Genomic DNA, 16,997 nt, shown 5'->3' with positions numbered 1-16,997 from the left:
TATAAAAACATATTCCATCTGCATTTATTCTAATACTTCCAAGTCCAAAACCAACACACAATAAAGCTAGCTAAATAAATGAAAGACTTTAGCCCCAAGTAACAGGCCAGGAGCTATTCTGCAAGTGAAAGCACCTCCAGCATCCATTTTTGTGCTGACATTTCACTTTACACACAATGTTTTCTCAAGACTTGTTTTAAGAAGAATGTTCATCATGCCCAATGCCTGTATGCTATGCCATAACCTTGCTCTCTAGTGCCACTAAGGCTAAAAGTTCACTGATTATTCTAAATAGTGTACATAGCATTTCTAACTTTTCTTTTTGGTCAACGATTTTGATAAGTTCAATCTTATGCATAAAAATACTAATAAAAATAAAAAAATCAAGAAATCTCGGATTAAAAAAATATATATACACTGAAAACCCATTATTCCCCAAATGGCCTAAATATTCAGTATTGCAAGGTCACTGTTTATTCTATGAAGAAATGTGCATTATGATGGAAAGGCTCTAGGTAACTTGTGTACTTGTTCTGGTCAACCCATAGACTTATAAATATACATAACTGCGGCAAATGAAAATTTGGCCCTTGTGTGGATGTAATGCTTTGGTTAGCCTCAGATTCACATGCTCCTTTGTCCCTTCTCTTCTTCCTCCATTCAGTATGAATAAACAGCGGTTTCCTGCTTGCTTTCTGCACACAGAGCTGTAAGCTCATGATAAACTGTGCTTAGAATAATAGCGAGGAGACCATTAATTGTAATGTAATTGTACCAATTTTACCAATTAATGTAAAATGTAAAAATGTGAGCATTCATTCATTATTCATTCAGATACACCAGTCAGAGAGCTAGGATCTGCTATAGCACCCTGTTGTTTTGTCATTACAGTGGTACCTCGGGTTAAGTACTTAATTCGTTCCGGAGGTCCGTTCTTAACCTGAAACTGTTCTTAACCTGAAGCACCACTTTAGCTAATGGGGCCTCCTGCTGCTGCTGCTGCGCCACCGGAGAACAATTTCTGTTCTCATCCTGAAGCAAAGTTCTTAACCCGAGGTACTATTTCTGGGTTAGCGGAGTCTGTAACCTGAAGTGTATGTAACCTGAAGCATATGTAACCCGAGGTACACTGTATTATATTGAAGCTTTTCAAACTAAAAGTTCCCCCAAACAGATTCAGAAAAAAGGCAAAGAAAACACCTAATTGACAGTAAAAAAATTCTATACTAAAGTCACATATAAATTAGAGATTTTAAAAATCTAAAAACAACAGAGTAACATTAAAATTAGAGCAGCATTTTAAAACACAAAAACTTTAATAGCCTGCCTAACATCATAAATTTCCAAGAGTTTGCCCATTTCCCACTGCCTCCCAGTTGCATATACATATGGTGGCTAACTTGGATTTGCCTCAATGTCAGGGGTGGGGAATCGAGGGTTCACAGGTATAATTAGGCACTGTTTATCAATTTGGCCTATGAGGCCATTTTAGCCATTCCACATATGCCTACTTGCTCAAGTGCGGAGTAAGTAAAGATGTGGCTGAGCCAAAGGTGGTTTGCAGCTGACTGCTGTGGACTGCAAATTGCCATTTGTGGAGCTATGCAAACCCCAATTGTCAGGGCTGCCACTCAGTCCCAGCTCACATAGGACCACGTTAGCCAGCGTTCAGGTTAAAAGAGTCTTTATTGGATTACAGCTTCCATTTCCAAACTGCAATATGCAGCCCTACTTCTTCTAGGTCAGACCGGCGAAGACCCGTCTGAGTCTCCGCCTCTAGCACACCAGCTTAATACCCTAGCCTTGCTCCACCTCCTGCGCCTTTCCCTCCGTCTCTGGGTCCTTCTGCCCCCCGGGGTCTCCTTTTTCCTACTCTCTTCTGACGCGGACCCCCCTGACCCTTCCGCCTCCTTGCGGCGGGCTTTGGGACCTGGTTCACTCTCTGGGCTGCTTACTGCGCCAGCTTCCGCTACATTTGAACTTGGCGCGCGCGCCCAACTCTCAACCTTCCTCTTGATCGTTTCGTCGCTCCCCGAGGTGGGCGTGACTACTCCTGACTCATGCCCTCCCTCCTTCTGAAAGCCTCCGGAACCCGATATCTGGTCCCCTTTCTCCCCGCTGTTCCCGTCTGGGTACGTGGGTCCCGATCTCCAACTGCTGCTCTCTGATTCCTCTCTGGACCCTTCTTCCTGGGGTGTCCCCCTGCTTTCCCCCCTTGCTCTGACTGCTGGCGCTCCCTTCTGGGAATCCTCGGACTCACTGGATAAGCTCGGCGATCTCGGTTCGTCATCCCCACTCATCTTTCCTTCGTATTCCTCCCCCTCGCTCTCTGTCTCCTCCCTTCTCTGCGTCTCTGCTTCTGAACCCCTGACACCAATGATCAGTTGATTGTTAGGGCTTGCCTAGCTCTATGTACGTCACCTTGCAACCCTCAACAATCAGTTGATCATCCACAAGGGAAAAATAGGTAACCTAATGTCACTGTGAAATCAGATGATCTACAAGTGGCTTTCTCCATGTACCTGTCCAGCTTGTCTTGCGGGGAGGGGCAAGATAAGGATTTGACGCACTAGATGGGATATAATTCCCCATCCCTGAAACATACTATAAGTGAAACGGCCCTAAGAATGGGTGAAGTTATATAGTATAATCCTATATACTTCTTCTCAAAGTACATTCTATTGAGATCAATGGGCCTAAGTCCCAGGTAAATGTGTTTAGGACTGCAGCCTTAGAATGCTTTCAACACTCTGGTGTAAGAGGATAGATTTCAGCTAGGGAGAGACCCTGATTCAAACCACCACTCAGTCAAGAAGTTCTCAAACCAATCACTATAATTTAGGCTAACATACCAAACAGGATTGTTATGAGGGGTTGCAGCAATCGTATATCCTTACCTTGAGTGCTTCAGATGAAAAGCTACATAAAAATCTAACAAACAGTAATACCCAAAATGATAAACAAGTACTGTACAGATTTTATATTTTGATTAAACTAGACTTTATCTCAAATAGTAATAAACATAGCTGGCACTACAATGCCTTAAGACTAGCCCCTTCTCTTGAAAAGCAATTGAACTCATATTTTAGAATGGCTAAAAACTATACACTCACTTAACTGGGTTTCTTAATTCAGTTGAAAATATCTGTATGCAGCAGTTACAGATATTTAAAAACTCTAGCATTTAATGAGAACAGGAAGGAAAGATGGAATCTCATAAACAGCATGGAAAAGGAACATTGTTACCATTGATCTTAATAGCAAAATTCTCATTGATCTTGATATGAGAAGGACCACACTTCAAACTACACTTAGTTACATTTGGACAATATTCATCCTAAAAAATGTATTATCCACTGCAATAAAGAAACAGAATGAAAAATTCTAAGGATTTTTCAGTCATCCAGTAGATCTTTTAGGAAGCTTTTAAGAGGTGTTTGGTTCTCAATTTAAAAGACACAACATGGTGGCTTAAAAGGTTATTTTCAGGATGTGTCTTGAAACTCATTCTTAATAGAAAATATTTTGTGTTTTGTGTTTCTGTTAGCTCCTAGTGATAGTCCAATTTTTACCAAGATAGCGTGGAGATTGTTTAAAAACTTGTAATATTTAGACCTATTTGAAAACAGAAGCAATGGATGAAACAACTCAGAAAAGGCCTAAATTGCTTCATATTACAAATTTTACACAAAACAGATGTAACAGAACATAAATACTGGGTGGCATGTTTACAGTCATTCTTACTTACTTTATTATCCAAAATAGAGACAAAATTGTCATAAAAGTAATATATGTAAAGCAAATAGTAAAACATGTTGAACAGTGTACTGTTTTCCAAACAGTAGCATTTTTAGTCTACATAAAAAACTAGAAACATTAAAACTGAAAATAAGTAACAATACATAGACAACAATAAAACAGAGAAACCAGACTTTTTTATACAGTAATGTCAAAATTACTTGGTCATACATATGATTCTGCATGCCAGCATTTAGCTCTTAATCCAGCCAAAATAAAACCTCTAAAGTGAAATATATTCAGAAGACTACAATAGGAGCTATTTTCAGTCTATGAAAGCAAATGATCTTCCATGATATTTTCATTTATCTTTACCTTTCATGATTATTCTTATAAATAGCATCACTGCTTTAAAGCACTTGAATTTATCAAAGCACTGTTTAGTTGCTTTACCTGGAATTCTGAGGTTCTGAAACATCTGAATCTGTGCACGCTTTCTTCACCTGCAACAGAGTATGATTGCCAGTTACTTTCCCATGAAAAAACGAAACAGAAAAGTTTCCTCACCTACAGTTCATGCACTTACATCACACAAAATGGACAGAGCCCTGCTCACCATGGTCTCTATAAAATACTTCTCACATTTTACAGTGCGGATATGCAATACTAAACAGTGTGCTTCATTATTATCCCACGAACAGCTGCCAACTTAACTTCCCCTGACTCCGCTAGTATGTAAAACGTTCAGCTAAAATAGTTTGGGAGTAGTCTGACTTGGAACAAAGAAACCAAAGAACCAGGTTCCCTGCTTAGAAACGAGAAAGCCAAACTGTTCTCAATTTTGTAAAGAAATGTTTTCCCAACTGATACGGCTTCTGTTTCCTGCTAAAGCTCACAATAATAAACACCAGATTCTGTGGCAAAAGTGCAGTGTTAGCTAAATAATTCATACATTAATTTTCATCTTCTAAATCCGGTATACTTAATGTGTGTTGCTCCAGTTCAAATATTTTGCAAGTATTATCCATATGTATCTATAATCTAGTATGTACTTTGTCTTTTCAATCTGTGCAATAACTCAATGTTTATCATGGAATGAGCAAACATAAAATATTTATTAAATGTGATTTTCCACATTTTGCATAGCATTTGTGTCTTCTGAATCTCATATACAGTAAGACCTCCTATTAGATGCTTACAGCATTTTAATTGAAACTGGATCAATTGTTATCAGTATGTCCTTTAAACTCCTAAATAAATTATAGCTGTGTTTTATACAGCACATTTGGTATAAAATACTTTATAATCTTAATTACTTAAAATTAAAAAACCCCAACATAATTCCTTCATTTTTGCAATATGTGGCAATGTTACAGGAGGGATAACAGAGGACGAGGCATAGTGATCTGCCAAGAGTGGTCCAGTACAAAAAAACTGGAACTTCACCTAGTTCCAGGCTCATATCCAATATCTATTGGCTGGGTTCCACTTAACAAGAAACTATAGGTTCCTACTACAGTGGTGCCCCGCAAGACGGAAAACTCGCTAGACGAAAGAGTTTTCCGTTTTGGAGGTGCTTCGCAAAATGAATTTCCTATGGGCTTGCTTCGCAAGACGACAATGTCTTGCGAGTTCCTGCTGGTTTTTTTTCCTCCCCCCCTTTTCTAAACCGCTAATCCGCTTATCAGCTGATCTGATCAGCAGATAAGCCGCTAAAAGCCGCTAATCCGCTAATCCTTCAATGGGCTTGCTTCGCAAGACGAAAAAACCGTTAGACGAAGAGAATCACAGAACGGATTCTTTTCGTCTTGCGAGGCACCACTGTATTAGAATGTGTGGTAAGCCTTGGGCTTCAATGCTCCCTATTCCGTCTTCTCCTCTTTCACATCCACATGGAGGAGACTGAATGTTCGAGTTTTTAAACGTGCTACCGTCTATTATGACCAAACTCATTGTACATGATGAAATCATTGAACCTTTCCAGCCAGTCTGCTGTTCATAGTCTTTTTCCAGCAGATCATAGCTCTCCTCCCACTCCAGCCAGCTCTGAGTGTGAGGTGGTGGTTCCGTCAGAGTGCGTTGAGGCAGCAGTTTTTGAAGGCTTCCTTTACCTTTGACTTTCCAAGGGGAAAATGAATGCAGAACTAGTGGGAAGGATGTCAGGATCCCAGACCTTCCAGAATAAGACTCTTAGCAATTCCTGGCTGGAAAGGTCCAAGGAGTTCATCAAGTAGATCACTTGATCAAGGACTGGAAGGGTGAGAGACAAGGGAAGCCAATTCCATATGTCTGTGTATGAGATGTAGTGAGTGTATGCCTGCCCCTTCTGCAGCATCTTCTTTCCTACTGCTCAGCTGTTTCTAAGTCATCTGAGCAACAGCAGAGGGAGGCTGTATAAGTGCCTGTGTGTGAATCTGTTACAGGGAGTGGGAGAGCAAGAGCACTTTGTCAGCTCAGGCCATCCACTTTGGTTTGGGGCTCACCTACTGCTGGCATGTGGCTCCCAGAAAGTTAGCACAGGAGAATGTAGCTCTCCTCTGTGACTCCATCACATGGGAAGTATCTTCCATTTCTTCCTCTACAGATCAATCTGACTTGCAGAGCTTCCATTCAAAGGTGATTTTTATAAAAGCACAAATTTAATCCTTCATAAGCTGGAGTAGCATAGGCTCTGGTGCCTTTAGCAGAGGCTTTCTCCTCTTGTATGTCTTGGCAATAAAGGGTAATGAGTATTTGCATCAGACTATTTTACTCTCCTTTACTATGACAAACTGCAGCCTCTGCAAAACATGGCTCCCCTTTAATATCCCCCTAAATCTTTCTATTTACAGCAGTATAAGTGGACATCAAGACGTACCGTATTTTTCGCCCTATAGGACGCACTTTTCCCCCTCCAAAAATGAAGGGGAAATGTGTGTGCGTCCTATGGGGCGAATGCAGGCTTTCGCTGAAGCCTGGAGAGCGAGAGGGGTTGGTGCGCACCGACCCCTCTCGCTCTCCAGGCTTCAGGAAACTCTGCGTAAGCCGCGGGAGCCCTCCCCCGGCTTGCGCAGAGCCGCCTCTTATCCCGATGCCCCGGCACGCTGGGCAGTCACGCCGTGGCTTCGGGTAGCTCGGCGCAAGCCGCGGGAAGGCTCCCGAGGCTTGCGCAGAGCTGCCTTTTATCCCGAAGCCCCAGTGCGCTGGGCAGTGGTGCCGGGGCTTCGGGTAGCTCCGTGCAAGCCGCGAGAGCCCTCCCCCGGCTTGCGCAGAGCTGCCTCTTATCCCGAAGCCACGGCACACTCCGCAGTCGTGCCGGGGCTTCGGGTAGCTCCGCGCAAGCTGCGGGAGCCCTCCCCCGGCTTGCGCAGAGCTGCCTCTTATCCCGAAGCCCCGGCGTGCTGGGCAGTCGCGCCGGGGCTTCGGGTAGCTCGGCGCAAGCCGTGGGAGCCCTCCCCCGGCTTGCGCAGAGCTGCCTCTTATCCCGAAGCCCCGGTGCGCTGGGCAGTCGCGCCGGGGCTTCGGGTAGCTCCGCGCAAGCCGCGGGAGGGCTCCCACGGCTTGCGCAGAGCAGCCTGTTCTGGGGGCTGGGGTCGGGGGAAGCTCGGGCTTCCCCCCCCAGCCCCGTGCCTGGGGGGGGGAATAATTTTTTTTCCTTTATTTCCCCCCCAAAAAACTAGGTGCGCCTTATGGGCCGATGCGTCCTATGGGGCGCAAAATACGGTATGTTTAGAAATAGTTATTCTAGGATACACACAAGTTAGGAACCCTCTACTATTTAAGAGAGTTGAAACTGGTATTTTATACATTCTGTTGATTAAAAAGGCAATTTAATTTACCAGATCTGTAAACAGAAGCCACTTAAGAGTCAGGTTTCCCCATCCTACTCCCTTCATTTGCATATGCAAGAAGATCAGCAGCTTTTGCTTCTGCTTTTAAACCAGAAGTGGATAATGTCTAGCCCACTGCCCCACTTTGACCCATCAGGCCATTCCTGGAAAACCACACCCACCTGCCCCATACCTAATGTCATATGTGATGTTGGGCGAATACTATTGTGGCCATAAAGAAACAATTAGGAGCTTAAAATAAGCTCCAAATTATTGCTGAATAAAGGTACACTCCCTACTCAAATAGTTGATAGGTGGCTGGAACACACCTTGCTCCAAAATCATGGTTTGCATTGAAATAACTGCTAAAATGGAGCTAAAATCCTGTTTTAACAGGGGTTTTAATGCAAACCCCTTTGTGAACTTGGAGCAAGCTTTTTTTGAAGGGACACTAGGAGTGACCCCTCAAAGAGCCTTGTCACTTGATAACATTGTGATGTCAGGTGATTGACAGGTGAGTGCCCTCACTCATCTGTCAAATTTAGCTTGTAAAGAATAGGGCAGATATACCTCTGGCATGCTGGGAGAAAGGTCCTCTACAACTGTTTTAAACAAACCACAGTTCCCCATATCTGAACTGAAGGATTTGAGGCTTGTTTAAACTATGGCTTAAGATCACTGTTTGATTCTGCATTTTTCTCATTCATCATAGTTTGAACAAATGTCAGTTAACTGGCTTTCGTGATTACCAGGAACTGTGGTGTATTTAAAAGGAGATGTGTCCAATCTCCATCCGCTAGTAGACATGGAATAGGAAACCATTGTTATGTCTGAACTGGGCCTAAATCTTAAACCTATGGGCAAAGACACTGAACTAAAGGAGCTAGGAAGATAAAGGATACGTTATCTGAACTTCTTATTACCAGATCTGCATATTTACTGAAAGTAAATATGCACCTTGCCAAACAAAGCAATTTAGCAGTGATCAATAAAAACCATTATTACTGTGTGCTTGGTCCTGTGAACTAGCAATAACTGTATCAGGGTTGCCATTCTACTATTTATTTGTAAAACAATAAAATAATCATATCAACTAAATATCATGCCAAAGAGCAAAATCTTATTTTATTAAGAATGATCTTGCCATTCTTGAAAATGGGCAAGCTTGGATTTCTTCAGGAAACGCAAAAAGAGCACTTGATTTAATAAGGGTGTAGGATGTGTTTGCCAGCAGTCATTCATAGGATCAGGGCTAAGATGGACCTTAGGGGCTTTCCCTATCTAGCACAATGACAACAACACTCATTGCTCAGAATAAAACCAATTCATACACATAGTTCTGGGACATGTATGAGGTTTCAGCTGAACTGAGCTACTCAATAACAATATTTTACTCTGCTCACAAGTCAGACACCTTTCGAATAATATTGGTACACTACATTGAGTCTTAGAATTGTGTTCAAGGTCCAATGGTGAGAACAGATGGCAACATGCAGAAGTTTGTGTGCATTCTCAGGTGCATTATGTGCACTTGGCACAAGATGCAATGATGGAACAGCTGGCAACATGCATTATGACAGGTGTACAGACAGCTTGAGAGGATGCCACATAATTCCACCTTCCTGTCATAAGATCAGGTAAACACTGCCTCATGGAAGTAGAGGGATTGTCTTACCAAACACACCTAAGGTGATCCATACAAATCTTTCAGCCTGTTTCCTATTGCATGATTACGGCTAGAACACTAGACCAAGAGGTTAAGAGAAACAGCCTGCCACCATTTTCTGCTGCAGCAACAGAGGCTGCAAGAGAAGGGGTGGTCTAGAATCTCAAATCATGTTTTATTTAACAGTCTGCTTCCAGTAGCATTTTGTGGGCTAAGACAATCTGGATAAATGCAGCCTGCAACATAAATGTTTTTTAGCAATTGGAAGTGGCTGAGTAAGAAGCACAATGAGTTTATAAACTAATGTGTAACTCATATTCCTTTTTCAATTCATAGTAATGGAAACTGATGTGAACATTCAGAAGATGGCCTACTGATCAAATACTCCAACTTGAACCCCAAATTTGGCAGAGGAGAATAGGAATGATGCAACACATAACAGAAAGGACAAAATATCATAACAAAAGTTTATTCCTCCCCTCTTTCAAGTTCAACACAGCTTATACTGACCACCACCACCTATATCCCACTTTATTCTCATAACAGAATAGGCTGACAGATAGTTCATTCACAGTTCTGCTTTTCCCACGCACCAATTCAAAGGTAAACGGCGGGTTTTCCTGGAAGAAAGCGGGGGGACAAGTGGAAGTGTACTTGAACCCAGAGGGTGACCTCTCTACTCCTTCATTGCCTCATCTGGTCCTCCATTTCCACCCAGCATTTTGGTACCAAAATCATTTACACATCTTGTAACTCTAATCATATGAAACCCTTTCTTAAATCCCTTCACCGGCTTTCTATCTACTTCCACATTAAGCATGAGATCCTTGTCCTTATCTTTACAGGCTTCTATGGTTATACCCTGCTCTAACATCTCTCTAGGTCAGTGGTCCCCAATTAGGGGTCCACGGCCCCACCCCCTGCCTTCCCTCTCCAACTATTTTTTTGGGTCATTTTTGCATGGTAATGTTTCAAATATTATGGTCTATTTTAGCGCTGTGTGATTTTTCTATATACAATGGTACCTTGGGTTAAGAACTTAATTCGTTCTGGAGGTCCGTTCTTAAACTGAAACTGTTCTTAACCTGAGGTACCACTTTACCTAATGGGGCCTCCCGCCGCCACTGCGGGATTTCTGTTCTCATCCTGAAGCAAAGTTCTTAACCCGAAGTACTTTTTCTGGGTTAGCGGAGTCTGTGACCTAAAGTGTCTATAACCAGAGTTACAACTGTACTGGCCAAAATTGGTTTTGAAATCAAACTGCGACAACAATTTTGACCCGGTAATACGCAGTAATATAACACTCCACACCCAAGGGAGAACAGGGTGACCGACTTCAAGGCACCGCCAATATCGCATGATCTCAGCCAATCACACTGCTGATGTGAGTTGCCTGCCCCTCACGCTGGCAGAGAACAGGGCAGCTGATCACTTTCAGTTTAAGGCACTATGGCACTACCTTCCCCTGGCACTGAGAAAGAGCAGCTTTTCTCGGTCAGCAGGAAAGCAGCAGCAGCCACAGCGGATGTGTATCTTCGCTGGCTGCCACCACTGGCTGTGGCTTGATGTACCCCCCATCTTCATCCCCTCTACCATGCGGCAGAGGGGTCTCTGCTTCCTCTCCTCCCCCCCATTCAATCTCCACAGCTGCTCCTTCCCTCATCCCACCTGATCTGCACACAACCTACCCGCCTGACCTCCATGACTACAACTCCTTCAATCCCTACATCTGATCAGCATGCATCCCACCCACCCAAATCTCTGTGACTGCTCCTTTCCTCATCCCCACGCCTGATGTCCACTTTCAAACACTGTGATATATCAGAATATCCTGATGTTTAGCTGCTGATATATCACGATGTTGAAAACCAGGTATCACTCATCCCTAGTCTGTTTTTTAGCACGCCTAAAATTCTTTGCTTATTTGGGGCTACCCAAATTTTGTTCAAAAAATTGCTTTGTAGAGGTAATTAGAGTAGAGTTATTAAGGGGGGGGTGGCTTGGCTTTTGAAAAATAGGGGATCCTCAGTAATGACCTAATAGTGAACCACTGTTCTAGGTAAAGGTAAAGGTACCCCTGCCCGTACGGGCCAGTCTTGACAGACTCTAGGGTTGTGAGCTCATCTCACTCTAGAGGCCAGGAGCCAGCACTGTCCGCAGACACTTCTGGGTCACGTGGCCAGTGAACCGGCACCAGAGCAGCACACGGAAACGCCGTTTACCTTCCTGCTATAAAGCGGTACCTATTTATCTACTTGCACTTAAGGGTGCTTTCAAACTGCTAGGTTGGCAGGAGCTGGGACCGAACGACGGGAACTCACCCCGCCGCGGGGATTCGAACTGCGACCATGCGATCGGCAAGTCCTAGGCGCTGAGGTTTTACCCACGGAGCCACCCGTGTCCCTGCACTGTTCTAGGTAGTTTTGCCAAAATTTCATAGAAAATGTGGATTTTGTTTAGGTACTTGAATGAAGTAAGAGATGTCATCACATTGATGATGCTCTGGAAGGTAGTTCTGGAGGAAGGGGGAGACCTTCAGACAGTGGATGAACTGAAATGTCACCAATTATAAATGTGTATCAAATATATAACAAATCCTTTTTTGCATTTTAGTTTTTTATTTCTATTGTTGCTTATCTGAAAAGGGTACTCAACTAATCCTAGCACAATCCTAGTCATGTTTCTAAAGTAAGTCCAGTTGAGTTCAATTAAACTTACTTTCAGTAGTTATGTATAGGACTGTAGCTATAGGCTGCAATCTTATACACCTATACCTTGAAGTAAGTTCCACTTTACTCAGTGGGACTTACATCTGAGTAGGCATTCCTAGAATTCCACTGTTAATGTATAACTGTCTGGAGCATACAAAATGCTACATGTCATACTTCTGCACAAGTTGTTGTTGTTGAAGACTTCTTTATTTGTTACAATTAATGTTTTCTGCTTCTCTTTGTATTAGTTGTCTGTGCAAAAATCCACACATATTGTCTTTTTTCCTCTTTTAATATTTACTGCCAGGCATATGGGGGGGGGGGGAATCCCTAGTCACACCTATCTTCAATAGTTAGGGACTCTCTTAGTAGATAGCTATTTCTAAAATTACAATTTTGATCAGTTATAAATAGGTTTACAAGATTTGCCTCTGAGTATTTATTAAACTAATAACTATGTTCTAACCCATCCAAGCAAGGATGTCAATTTCACTGTTGTGTTCTAAGTATTAGTGCCTTACAACTAATATTAATGTAGTCCGTTTTTGTTTAACAAGTATCTTTTCACTATTGAGTACTTTTAGAAATAAGCATATAGGATCTATTTTTCTTTTGTTTTAAATCATATCATTGCTGGCCCAGAGTTATAAGATAAAATGTAAATATGCCTACATTTATATAAATAAATTTATTTACATCTTCATATTAATGAAATACCAGGATTTATTTTTTAAAAAACTTGACAGTATTGCTTTGCTAAAAATTATATGCATGTCTACTCAGAAGTAAATCCCACTTAGTTCAACTATATTGTACTTTAAGACTGAAATCCTACACACACATGTACTTGACAGTTACTCCCACTGATATCAGTGGCACTTCTGAGTGGACATACATAGGATTGTCTTGTGAATCTCTAAAAGTCAATTAGCTAGAGAAAAACGTAGAACCTTTCTACAGTATATGCAGTTTGTTCTGATTTTTTTTCTATTTGCTTATAATGTTTCTATTTACTTCATTGGACTTATATACAGGGCAAATTTCTTGTTGGTTTCCCATAACCGAGCATTTCACAAATAGAAGTACTGATGCACATTTAAATCACAAGAAAATATTTTTAGACATCTCTGTCAGACTGCTCCAAACGTTAAAAACAGGTTTTTAACCAATGTTATTTAATTCTAACCTAGATATAATGCACATTATATTTGTTCGTCATCTCACATTACACACTGGTAAGCAAATATTACCCATTATCATTCAACATACATTTAATAAGTTGTCTGATATTTGTCTTTCTTTAACAGCTGTCTTGCGTTTTCTAAACATACACTCATCATTTTTACAACATTAAATTTGAGAGGACTTTCCGGATGCTCTTTTATGTTTCAATTTATGGTATTCATTAAACTATTTTATAAAACCACAGTGTAATTATAAATAAAGCCTAACAAAAATATTTTTGAAAAGGGGGTTGTTTAATCTAAACATTTTAAAATGTACTAGTAGGAGTTGTTCATAGGTAAAATTTTAGTGTTCTAAAAGCTGTTAGTTTAGAAGCCAAACCCTGTCTGATTAAAAAAAAAAAAGGGTTCAGCTGAACTGAAATATGAAAATACTAAGCAATCTAAGAAAAGAAACATGTAATTGGATACTGCTGCTTGCTGTTCACTAGACCTTACGAACCAAGTTGAGCAGCATATTGGCTGTAATAATTTATCATACTTTTCTGCAAAACAGTGTCCCTTAACAATACAACTCCCTGCAGCTCTAAATCTATTTTCACAAGTGGACAGTTCAAGCATTTTATTTTTCTCTCCAAAGCTTTACTTCCTTTTCTAAGGTAATAAAATACTCCTGAAGCAAAAGACTCTCCCAAGTTCTCTTGAATGAAAGAGACATTTAAGAAGCAGTAGTTGTTAACGCCAATTCACATTACGAATCCTGAAGTGCAATATAGCACTTAACTCTATGGTCTGTTGTTCTCCTTACAAGGTAGAAAAAACATTTATGTATACATAGCTATAGCATTGCTTAACTACTATTGTTTTACAGCCAAATACATTATTTGCATCACTATAAACTATATTAAAATGTTTGAATGATTTTTAAACCCAGATAAACTGCTACAAAAAGCAAGCTCAATATTTTAGCTCCAGAATGTCAGATTAAAATATCTAACAGCGAAAGAAATACTATAAATGATGTGTAGTTTTCTATTCCAAACAGCCATTAGTCTATGAAACATTGCAAAACAAGTATGTAAAAGGTATTCCGTAACACACACAGAGGCTAAAATTCAAAACACACTTATCCTGGAGTAATCCCCACAGAACACAGTAGGGGTAACTTCTGAGTAAAAATATACAGTATAGTGCTATTATTTTTTTGAACAAAAAAGTATTTCCCCCAAATGTCTGATGATCTTATGTCTCTCCCGAAACATAATTAAATATTTCATATATTAGTAAAAAAGCAGGATGCTTACTATGAAATGTATAAATATCGTGAACGCATATTTAAATAACTATCATTTATGAATGATGGTTGAAGTTAGAGCAGTTAATAACTTCCACACATATGAGATGTGATCAATTTTTTAAAAACCCTATAAAAACATGCAAAGTAAACTATGGAATATTATCACTAAATAGGAAAAAATCTCATTAATGATTTGATTAAATAAACAGACACTATTTAGTCTCAATTGCTTTCTGAACATGCTAATCATTGTCACATACGGAAATAAATTACAGGCTTACCTCATTTCCCTCTCAAGATATTTAAAAGAATTCCCCAGACACTTTGACTCAAATTTGGGAGGGGGGGGAAGCGTATATTAAGTTCTGCAGCAACAAAATTCCTCTATCCAACACTGGAAATGTGTAGCCAGTTACAGGATCAGGTAATTCTGTAGACAGCACGATTGTCTCAAATTCAGGTAGAACGAAAGACACTTTGTTCTTCCTTGAGCAGTCACCGCAGGCTCAGTGGGCTTACTTAAGTTAACTAAAGTGAGATCTGGATAGTAAACAAGCTTGGCTCAGACCAATGGCTTTCCACACCCTTCTGTTTATAGTAAGATGACTTGCATTCAGAGGTCACCCTCATCAACAGCTTCTGTCTTTCAGTGGGTATCTTATGTGGTGCATTTATCCCAAGGCTCTTTTAATGAACCCAGCTCCCCAGCCCCTACTTGCCTGCTGTCACTGTGACACATCTGCTTCTTATTGTATGAAATCCCTTTAAAATTTAAATGCACAGAGCTATGTCTATATATACACATACACTATATCAATGATTCATTCTAGATGAAGTGTAAACATACTAACACTAAAGCGTTTTTACTTTATTTTAAAAAATGTGTTTTCTAAATGAAGCAGCCGCAGCAGTAGTAGTAAGAATAAATAACATATCTGTCCCAGGACTAGCACGTAAGAATTCAGTAGATGTTTCTGGTAACATACCAGAAACAAAAGAGAACTGCCGAATAAAAGTGGACACTACTTTAATATCCACAGAAAATCTGTTCTCTCTCCTCCATGGGCAGAATCAACTCAACAAAAAACAAACAATGCTGATAAGACTTTTTTATTCATTCATGTTACCACCATTTTTACCAGAGTATATTTTTGTTGTAGTACTACAAATATGTGCTTTCAATAGTACTTTGCATGTTAAGGTAGGAAATAAATATTCTGAGTATTGTCTAATGTTATTGTTATTATTATTGCAACTATTATTATACCAGCTGCCTTTAGCATATTTTAAGGCATATGTTGCAACAGTTGTGTAAAACAATATTTAATAGTTTTAAAAATAACAATTCAGTTTATTGATGGTCACGTATCGTATTGAGAATCCTGCTTCACACCCTTTCCTTTAGAATAGGAAGTATAATTTTACACTCTACAAAGATGCAAAATTCAGAAGCTTGGTGGAGAGTTAAAACTGAAGATGGCACTCTCTCCCAACATGAGCACAATCTAGCTTGCTGTGCAGACTTAGCATTTGAGTGAAAGTTACACCTGCAGAACATTGTCGGCACATTGTCCTAGTGCAACATTTAAATGACAGCAGCTTGACTCTGTTAAAGCTAATAAAACATGATTGATGACTCGGATTAAAAAGCTATCTAAGTAGATTAGGATATTTGTGCCATCATTTGACAGCTCCAACACTTTATTATTAGAAAGGCTTGCCAGGACCATGAGGGTCATTAATAATGCTTACATTTAGGACCATCTTCCACATTACTTTTTAAAAGACACATGAGTATGCTCTACCCCATGTCCTCAGTGTCTTAAAGGAGAGGTAAAGGTAAAGTATATATCATGAAGTACAAGCTGTATTTGTGAAAGGAGAGGGGGGGGGAATCCTTACCATATAAATAGCCCTTTATAGACATTATCTCAGCAACTCTGGCAACAACCCTGTAAGGCAGGCTGATACTATGATTCTAATATTACAGAGAACAGAGGTTGAGGTGAAAACAGTAATAGCTTGCCTAAGATCACTAGAGAGTTAATTGTTGGGATGCTGTTTAACTGCAGACTTCCCATTCACAGTCTATTCTGCACTAGAAATATATATAGCACATTCTAGATTTTGAATTTGATGGACATTCTCATGTATCTAAGGTCTGGTTGTAACTCAGAAATGCATAACTTTTATTTTAAAAAGTTACATAACAAATGTATTATGCACACGATTTTTAAAAATCTGCTCCCAAGCTCTCATAGTTATTCTTGGGAATATTATTTACAACTGCCTCTCTCCCACCCCCAAATAATACAGAGCATTTGCACTTCCTTAAACAGGTGCCCCTCAGCTGTAATTATCCGAAGCATTAACATCTCAAGTAATACTCACTTTGTTGCATTAACCAGCATAAACCAGGCCAGACTCTGACAATAAAAGCCCGCTGAAGCATGTTTAAATTCTGAAGGAAGCATATTGTTATAGCCTTGTTTTTTACTGCTACAAAAGTCAAAGGGAAACAGAGTAAAAGGTGCAATGCAGTAACAGCAACTAAATCTGTATAAAATAAAACCTATGCAAACAACATATAAA

General features: G+C 40.3%; 1 protein-coding gene across 20 annotated transcripts in view; it reads right to left on the bottom strand.

The window, feature by feature from the left end:
* The window catches only part of EYA4 (EYA transcriptional coactivator and phosphatase 4), a 116,758-nt gene that overhangs the window by 59,127 nt on the left and 40,634 nt on the right, over window positions 1-16,997 (bottom strand). For 15 of the 20 annotated variants that reach the window (XM_081187707.1, XM_081187710.1, XM_081187698.1 and 12 more), the window contains exon 3: window positions 4,192-4,241. The exons of 2 other annotated variants lie outside the window; for them this stretch is intronic. In XM_081187707.1, coding sequence (XP_081043833.1) covers window positions 4,192-4,241 — 50 coding nt within the window. Of the gene's footprint in view, window positions 1-4,191; window positions 4,242-14,686; window positions 14,931-16,997 lie in introns of those variants that run through there. 3 more of the 20 variants (XM_081187699.1, XM_081187705.1, XM_081187708.1) reach the window with 1 other exon arrangement.

Source organism: Podarcis bocagei (genome assembly GCF_964188305.1).
Source record: "Podarcis bocagei genome assembly, chromosome: 3".
Lineage (NCBI taxonomy): Eukaryota > Metazoa > Chordata > Lepidosauria > Squamata > Lacertidae > Podarcis > Podarcis bocagei.
Note: the sequence above shows the minus strand (reverse complement) of the source record. Positions and strands in the feature narration are given on the sequence as shown.